Raw genomic sequence first — 9517 nt, 5'->3', positions numbered from 1 at the left:
CTCTTTTCAGCAGAATTTTATACAGTTAATCACTGAGTACAAATTTGTATCGTAACTATATGTCTAGATACTGCCGTTAAATCTTAAGTCACTCACACTACTCACTCTGGACTTCTTGATGGAGGGACAGTCTTTGGATTTGGAAATGTTTAGTATTATGAACCTTGTGAAACGGACATAAAATATCCCATCTCAGCTTCTCAAATGGTTTGTTGTTCACGGGCATTGTGATGTTGCTTCCGTGGTTTATGGCCTCGACGAGTTGCATCCCTTGGAAAACTATGATTGCCGTAATCAGGAGTTGCTCCGATAATGTTTCATGCAAAGTGGTTTAAGCGTTCGCACGTCCCACCGAAGAATCGGGTTCGAGTGACCACATTGGTATTGTGCATAAAACCCATTTCTGGTGTCCCTCGTCGTGATAATGCCAAAGGCGGCGTAAAACTAAACTCATTCACACCTCACATCCACTTGGCGCCTCCGGAACCCGATGATTTGTTTTAAACACAAGGAGACGAATAACTGCATCAGTTGGTCAGACTTGCTGATTTATTTGATGCACGTCTTTTAATCCTAATTCCGCAGAACGATGTTCATTATGTCATTATTTAGAGGATGTCGTCAAATAGCAGGATAACCACTGAGTGCCGAACTAAACAACAAACAAACAACAAATCGTTTGAAATGTGCATACATTGTATCGACCTCCGTTTACCATATACCTTTCTGTAGTCACCTTGAAACCCAATAACCAGAATTCAAACCCCAACATGCTTACAATGGGTAGCTCCCAGAGGTTGCGATCTCCGTATTCAGTCGTGAGGTTTTATGCCGCATAGCAACATTTGAAGCTTATTGCTGTGGGGGACACCAGAAATGGGTGTCACGCATGTTACAGGTGCAGGGAATCCGAGTTTTTGTCGAGAAAGGCGAGCGCTGTAACCAGTTAGCTAACCCGCAGTGTTAAAAAGGTGTATAAAGTCACCATTAAGGGGTACAATGCAGAATACCTTTTGCTGATTTGTTGCCGGTACAACGGTACTCACTGACTTGGTTGTTGTCTCACGACACAAGCAATGAATTGTAATACAAGATGAAACATCAACCTGAAGTGGACGGGCGAATACATGTCTTTATGAAGTATAACTTTACTGTCACAGCCATGTTGATGAGACATCCAACAACTCCAAGTCTGTTTGTTCACACATCCAGTTCAACTATTCAGGATAACATCATGGAAACAAAAACTGACACATGCATTATTCCAATGTACTGCGTGGGGCACGTATACATCTAAGCACTGTGCATACATTGTTCATGTATCTCAGCTTCTATTGTCAGGATATGTTTGAGATCTAATCTCCACACACATTCATTAACTCAATTGTCAAACACCCCTCGTGTTTCATAATGAAATTTCATAAGTTTAGCATAATCGTGACAAGAACACATTGCACTTTGTACATTGTTTCACTCCTACCTCTCTGTATGTACTCCACGAATCACAACGCATCACAGTGATCACTTCCTGGTATTACCAGCTCATCAGTTCACTTGAGGTACTCATGAATCAGAATACATGCATCACTGATGTCCTTTCTTGGCAGCTGTACCTCACCCCGCACCCTTTCCTTAGTACCCCAGCTTTATTTATCTGTCCAGCCTCCGGCACTCCTTTAAGAACTCCTCCAAGGTCCGGTGTTTGTATTCCTCCCATTGGAGGTTAGCGTCCAACCGATCCACCAGCTCCTCTTCGGACGGGAAAGGTTTAGCCTATGTAATTAAACAGAGTGAATTTTCTGAAACACCTGGGTCATGCTCAAGTTGAGCACGAAAACGTACTCCGAATTTTTCATAACCTCTATTTACTGAGTCTGAGTTCTGAGTTGCCCACAAAAGCGGGTTAGAGCACGAGATCGTACTCAGGAAAGTTTTATGACCTCAGGGCCTGTTTATGGGTTATCCTCTTTGTACAAATTATTAGAGATAAATCGAGTGTGCTTGAAACACGTTTGTTGAACACAATATTTTCGAACATTCAAAATGTTATATTATCTATCAGTTAAAGCGACAGGTCAGTTGAAGCCATATGCTGTCTTGCATTGCTGTTGAGGACAACATGATATGACGTCATCCACGCTGAATGACGTGACCACATGATAGCCGTTTATAACGTGAGATTTACGTTGTGTCATAATGTTCTCAAAGCAAAAAATACACAAGAGTGCACTTACTGTCCATGTAAACTGACGGTGTGTTAAATTAAGAGTTAACTTAATACATATTGATCCTTTCGTTATGTTAAATCCTAGTGGAATCACTGGGAACCACTGCGCTTTTCAATTCCCATCACAAATAACCTTTGCACGAAAGCCGTCGTATGGCGGGTCTCATGTAACTTTGAAAATGTATCCTCAGTTAAACTTAGAATGTCTCAGAAGACTGATTGGGACCACTTGATTGGTAATTTTAAATCCTTTTATTTCCAAGTATATCGCTCTTCGAAACAAAAAAGCTATTACCTTCAATCGGATCAGTCCGTAGATCGCATCATCGCAATGCTTCATGAAGAACTTTTTATTGAGCTGTAGAATCTCACACTCCCCGCTTACCTGAAGCAATAAGAAAATATTTTAAAACAACTAAATTAATTGACCAATTAAATGAATTTCGTAAGGAAGAGTTCTTGAACGGTGAACGGTAAGCTACACTCGGCTCATTTGTTGCGTTCTTTAGACTTGTCATTATCCAATGGTCGTAGTTTCGAGTCCAAGCTTATCCTGGTGAAGGTTTGTCCAATGCCACTAACATACGATGTGTATATGTGTTCATGCTCAAGTAACGTCAGTTTTCTTTACGCCGCAGTCAGCAATATTCCAGCTATACGCCGCCATACATATTCCTGCCGGAGCCAGGGAACTCAACAGCATAAACATCAAGCCACGCATTTGGTGTATGAAGGTTCATGCCAAAGGATTGAGCGACCGTGATCATGCAATGCTTTTAGTCAACTCTTACAAAGTGCGTGGGTGATGAAGATCTAACCCGGATCTTCACGGGTGAAGGTGCTACGACTGTATAACTTTCGGATCGTCTCTCTCATAAACATAAGCAGACAGGATGGATGACATTGACTGACACATTTTTATTTATATTTTATTTAAATATTTGTTTATTTAGGGGGCTTGATGATAAGAGGTACTGTATTGAACTCACTAAACTGACAGCGGGTCCTCTTTCTTCTGCATCCAAACATGCCCGTAAACCCTGGAATGATGAACAAACCTATTTACCACAGCATCACACATACACATGTTGGGGATATAAGAGTATGTGGGTAAGATATCTAAAATACCATACCATCAGACTTGCGAAATGACATAATGTTATGATATAATTAATATAAAATTAATCACTTTCTGGAGAACGCAGAAAGCAGTTTGTCAGACGCAAAGTATTACTCCAATTTGCCTCAGAAAATACTTGTTCAACGAAATATCATATCCAGTGCGTAATACATTTATCTTCTTTATATCAATTCGGAACAAATGTCTTTACTTATAGGTTGATGGAACAAAAGGTAAAGACATAATGAATATAACTAATAATAATTAAAATATTCTTGTAAATACGTGAATAACCCAATTTACACGCAAGCATTCACGCATACGCAGGCATATCGTACATTCTGTTTCTATGGATACATAATAGCAACTGCGTTGTGATTTTTCGTAAGCGCTAACATACTCCACGTACAAACACTTGTCCAGGATGCAGAGTTTCCACTTGGACGAAGGCAGGCAGAGTTGTTTTTCCTATTGTTATCGGGCTGGTCTTGGATGAACTCCTACCACTTGCTTGTGAGCGACATGTGCTTAATTTACGTCCCATGCCAAGGGACTGTCTCCTAGAATCTTGCCCTCTAGTTGTTCCATTGCTCATCGCTGTTCTTCCTTGCCTGAGCTTGTCCCTGAGGTCAATTACCTCCACCCCATCTTCTAACTGATCTTGATCTTTGCTGCCGCCCTCGTCATCGTCGTTGCCTTCGCACACAACGATCTGAGGAAGTTTCTCTTTAATTTCTGGACCATTGGCAACAGGCTGCGTGTAATTGTTGACAAGGGTCTTATCATCTGTATCTCGGCAAGGGGGTGTGGCTGGTAGACTGAGAAAATCGCGGTAGGTACCTCCACCTGAACGCCGCCCTGTCGGTGGTGCGGACACTGCCCCGTCCCTGCGACCTGGGTGGTATGATGAAGGTCTGTATGAAGACTTTACTGAAACCGAATCAAAATTATTGATATCCATGTGCGCCAATTATATAGTGGCTTAGTAAACGATCTCTGCTAGTGGTCATAGTGACCACGCATATCGTAAGGTCAAAGATTTCCTTGAGGGAAAAAGGTTTTGATTATTAAGTCTTTGAAGGGCATTTAGAAGTGAAATACATGTACATAAGAATGAAGATTTATGGATATCAACTTCTTTATATGAGAACACAACGTTTCGGAATTAATGCTTACTCCTTCATCAGGTGATTGAGAATGTGGTACAGAGCTATATTTATATGTACAGGTAAAACAATAACAAAGTAACAAGTGGAATGAATTAACGAAAGCTGGAAGTCAGTATAAACAAGCACTGATAGGAAGCCGACAGTTATGATAACAATGATGGGAACCAATGGTAATACATTACGCATGATTGGATGATGTATACATAACACATGATAGTGGATTAAGGATGTTGTACATGATTTACATGAGGGTTGAGGGGTGGGAGGACACTAGGATACTCTCTACCAACAACAACAACAACTGGCGCCAAAGGAAACTGCAAGAGGCCATCGAGATCCGGAGACAGAAACCAGCAATCAACCGTGACCAAGGAGTGTACCTAACAAGTGCCTGGGACTTATTGATAAATTAATCTCATCTATCTGTCTACATTCTATCTATGTATTCATATATAGCCATTCTACCCGTGTACATCCTTATTTTCACGCCACTTATGGCAATATTAAAGCAATATCATGGCGAGAGTCTCTAAAAAAGGGCTTCACACATTGCACCCATATGGGGAACCGAACTCGGGTCTTCGGAGTGACGAGAGGACGCTTTAACCACCAGGTTACTGTACTGCCCCTACAAGGTGATGAACAGGTTAAGTTTGTCAAGCTTGTGGCTTGACCATGTGTCATAGTGTCCCGACGGAGCGCGCGTTATTCATTATACAAGTTTCTTCCTTTACGTCCTGACCACTTTCTTACACTGTCAAACACGGCAGTGTCGAAACTACGTAAATGATTCGAGTTATAGTTCGATACGACAAACAATGAGCAAAGAGAAGGCATACAACGAGAACAAGCCTTTACTTCGACACAGCCGTAAATTCGGAACAGTTGTGTTTGACTGTAACTGGAATGTTGCTGTGTGCACTGATACAGATAAAGTTAAGGAAACAAAGTGTGAAAACCGAAGTGACGGCAATGGAGATGACAGAACAAGGCGACAGCAAGACATATACATATGGCTTTCTACCTACAATGATGACGAGTGTCATGTAATGTATAATCTTACACACGAATCTGATTCTGATTGACCAGACCAGTTCTAATCAGATGTTGTATCTGCTGATACGTGTTCGAGGGGAGGTAAAAAAGTGCGTAGAACTCACTACCTACAACAACTAGTGAAACAGCAATGCTGTTAGTAGCATTGCATAAACTGGTCATTCATGTGATAGTTGTGAAAGTTTCAACACCTCTCAAAAAACAATATTCATAATGCGATAACTGAAGTACCCTTCTCATACGAGATCGTATGCCTGCCGTAGGAGGCGACTAACGGAATCGGGTGGTCAGACTCGCTGACTTGTCAACATATCCCACATGTCACCACATGTCATCATATCCCACTTGTCATCATAACCCACTTGTCATCATATCCCAACTGCGAACATTCATGGTCATTGGAATATCCGGTTCAGACTCGATTATTTTAGTTCGCCGAAACCTGGCTGGATTATTGTTGCGTGGGGAATGATTAAAAAAAACACCCAAAACATCGATCACAACATTGGGAATGAGCCTCACTATAGTCTCGATCTTCTATGAAGTTGAGTATCTGCTTCTTCTTGTGGAACGGGGACTGTGCAGCCAGGGCGGATGCCACCTTCCTCCTTCTGGCCTTCAGGTCGATGTTGTCCGGCTGGAGATACTTCAATACTCTGGCCTCTCCCTGCAGCGTCACAAGAAGGTTAGAAAAGATCAGGTTAGGCAAACGCTCCACTGCTGGTACGTCTAATAACATTGATCATCGTTTTAAACCTGTGTGACAATCATATTAATGGTATAGTCATGGCCACCAGACTTCCCGGCAGCATTGTTGACATTTACGGTTTCGTTTATTCCTTTCACATTGAAAGCACACATTGAACATGATGATAATATTTCAGTTTCTGCTATGTTTCTGTTTTATTCTAAGTGCAATAATGTCAAGCTATCAATGTAATTCGCGGAAATCAATTTTCAAAGCATATATTACAACATATGCTTTGGTACTTATCACAGACAAAATGGCTGGTATTTGACAATTATTTTATTCAATTTGAGAATTGGTGTCATTTTGCCCGTAAGAACATACTATAAGGTTCAATAGGGACATACTTATTTGAAATGAATAACTCTTTGGTGATGATTTTCATTCAGTAACTGACACAATAATGACTTTACGATAGCTTATCTCTTTTCTACAACGTGATACTTTGTGATATTTTCATATCTTTTTAGCAGCAAAAGCGATATTTAGAGTCAGTTCCCTACCAGCTACCATTGCTCCTCCTAGCGTCAGTACTACCACTACTAAACTTCATATTATGCTGCTGCCGAGCAGCTTCTGTGCTAGATAATGATGGACACTGGAACATTGAAAGCTTGGGACTGAATGTGTACTAGCGTGCACAAATCCACTATGATAAATCAGCGACACAATGACCTAACAAAGAAGAAATAATTAGCACCGTTTGTATTGGTTGGTAATGAAATATTATAAACCTCGTCCCCAAATTTCTCTATTGCTTTTTCTCCTCCTAATCGGTATTGTTAATATCTTTTTTTTCCAAAATACGTGTATCTTACCGATTTAATGACGTAGATCCAATCCAGTTCGTTGCTGTCTCGTGCAATTAACCTCCCGTATCTGTCAACACCAAGGTTTGATGTGAGATCAATAGCATGTCAATCAAGGTAATCGACACCGTCTGTGTATTGCTAGGGTATTGACACCGGGGCTGAAACACTCGATTAATGTTCTAAGATCAATACCACCTCTTTTATGGAGAGATTTACAATGTGATGAGTTTCCTATAACAGCTCTGGACGTAGAACACCTCCTTGCGTGTCCCCACTGTGTTTCGAGTCAAGCTCACAAAGACCGAGGTGAATGAATAGGAAATGGGTAGTCACAGGCGACTACCGCCATCCCTCCCTCGTTGTCGATTGTGTCGACATACTGGGAGTTGAATAACACCAATACTCGCAGAAACGTCGAAATCGATCGAAAACCGATATGAGTCGAGTTTCAAATGTTGACGATATGGCAGTCAGATGATTTAATTTGCATCCGCACGAGGAGGAAAAAGAGTAAACAAAACCGATGTTATCCTTGTGGGATTCTTGTTCTACGTAGTTAGTAATCTTATACATTATTGTACAACAGCATTTCTGCAGATAGCACGTTGTAATAATCAACTATTCAATGAAATGTTAGAAATCTATGTATGTGTCACGACATGTCGCAATAACTGTACTTGTCGCAATAACTGTCAATTTGCCGTATCTGGGTGAGTGAGTTTAGGTTTACGCCACACTCAGCAACATTCCACCTATATGACGGATTGCCGTATCTACACTGCGTACATTGATTATAATAATGACGAAAGTCCATTTTTTCAAAATGATAATGAATATTGCTAAATCCATACAACAGTATTATTTTCCTTTGTTCATTTCATTCAGAAGAATGCTTTGATGATTAGAAACGGCAACGGTGATATGTGGCTGGGTCATTTATCATAGACTCCAAAGCATTTGTGTTTGTGTGATTCTCGAAAATATATCTTCCAGGTGTATGTCTGATATGCCGACCCATTTGGGCGTTGTTGTAAAATGTCAACATAGATATGTAGGCTTAGAGATATCGTCAATAATTCACAGGGTGGTATGCACTACATTTCTCTATCATAAATGGATACGATGTCTTTGCCGTATCCAATAACCCGTGGCTGAAGGGAAGGTGGATATCCAGATATAGTACCCATGCAGGCAGTAAAAGTACTGTAAGTACTCCTCCTACCTAGTATGGTGATCTGCTGTCAGTTGCTGGTGATCTCCAGTCGCTTTCACACTGTTTTCACTGACAGTTTAATTTTGTATTTGTCTAACTTTTAAAAAGTAGTTGCTAGTTTTAATTCTCTGTGATAGCCTAGTTATTCTACTGTCCTTTATCGACAGGGGTTTTAATAATCAAACTGCGTTTCTTGTTAAGTTAGGACTTTTTATGTCACATGTGGACGCTGTTAATATGAATTACACCTCAGTCACTCACTCTTTGCCGTGACGTCACTATATGTTACCAGCGACTCGGGTGAGTGTGGTCCAAGGAGAGCGACACCAGTGCTTGTTGTGGCTTATATTATCCAAGTGGCAATGTTGTTCGAGTGAAATGGACGCACGTCCCAATTTAAAAGCAATTTATTGAGGGGCGTAATGTATTAAATGGCCATTCCTCCCAAAATTACAACAGTCGAACATTAAGAAAACCCCTACACAGCTTACTTGTATCTCAAAGCACTCCACATCCCCGGATTTTCTGCAAGCCGAGCCATGGGAAAGTGTTGGAACACAATGTGTTGCCTGCAAAGAACGAGAACATAAGTTGACACGAGAAATAAACAGTTTTAGAAAAAGTGAACGTTAAATATGTACCACTGACAAAGCCGTTGCACAATTTCAATATTTATCGTATGCAGGTTTCGCCATAAATAATCCAGTTTGAATAACGGAAAACAACGTTGATACGATTTCAAACACTCTGTTAGACAGACAAGTCAATGCTCCGTTTAAAACAATCGATTTCACAAACCCCCACAAGATGTACTATTGACACATATTCCGAACAACGTTCATACTGATACTCTTTGTTGCCCTGCCTTGTTCAAGGGAACACAACATGTGTCGTTATCTCGCATTCCGTACACTATGAATAGGTAACAGGTCCATGTTAAACCATGGCATAGTGTCTCAGTTGGGTGAAAACACGAAAACCATATGCGTGCACATCGCTATTTTTGTGTAATACTCTGAGACGCGACATCAAAACTCAGTCTTCATCAGTTTCACCTCTCCTACACTAGAGTCCTTGATCACTCTTTAACAAAGCACGTTTACTTACAGTCCTGTTATGCGTACAGAATAACAGTGCGTTGGGACAGACAGCTGGTGATATTAAAGGCACCT

The 9517-nt window shown here is 40.8% G+C and overlaps 1 protein-coding gene across 3 annotated transcripts in view; it reads right to left on the bottom strand.

Annotated features, from left to right (window-relative positions):
• Positions 1-529: 529 nt before the first annotated feature.
• LOC137272797 (uncharacterized) overlaps positions 530-9517 on the bottom strand; it is a 41231-nt gene continuing 32243 nt past the window's right edge. For all 3 annotated transcript variants that reach the window (XM_067805194.1, XM_067805195.1, XM_067805196.1), the window contains 7 exons: positions 8837-8914; positions 7139-7199; positions 6095-6239; positions 3757-4277; positions 3217-3267; positions 2523-2612; positions 530-1773 (listed from right to left, as the gene is read on the bottom strand). In XM_067805194.1, coding sequence (XP_067661295.1) covers positions 1651-1773; positions 2523-2612; positions 3217-3267; positions 3757-4277; positions 6095-6239; positions 7139-7199; positions 8837-8914 — 1069 coding nt within the window. In that variant the 3' untranslated portion in view covers positions 530-1650. The remainder of the gene's footprint in view (positions 1774-2522; positions 2613-3216; positions 3268-3756; positions 4278-6094; positions 6240-7138; positions 7200-8836; positions 8915-9517) is intronic.

The sequence above is a fragment of the Haliotis asinina genome, chromosome 2, assembly GCF_037392515.1.
Source record: "Haliotis asinina isolate JCU_RB_2024 chromosome 2, JCU_Hal_asi_v2, whole genome shotgun sequence".
Taxonomy (NCBI): Eukaryota; Metazoa; Mollusca; class Gastropoda; order Lepetellida; family Haliotidae; genus Haliotis; species Haliotis asinina.
The sequence above is the reverse complement of the archived record's forward strand: the minus strand, read 5'-3'. Positions and strand labels throughout refer to the sequence as shown.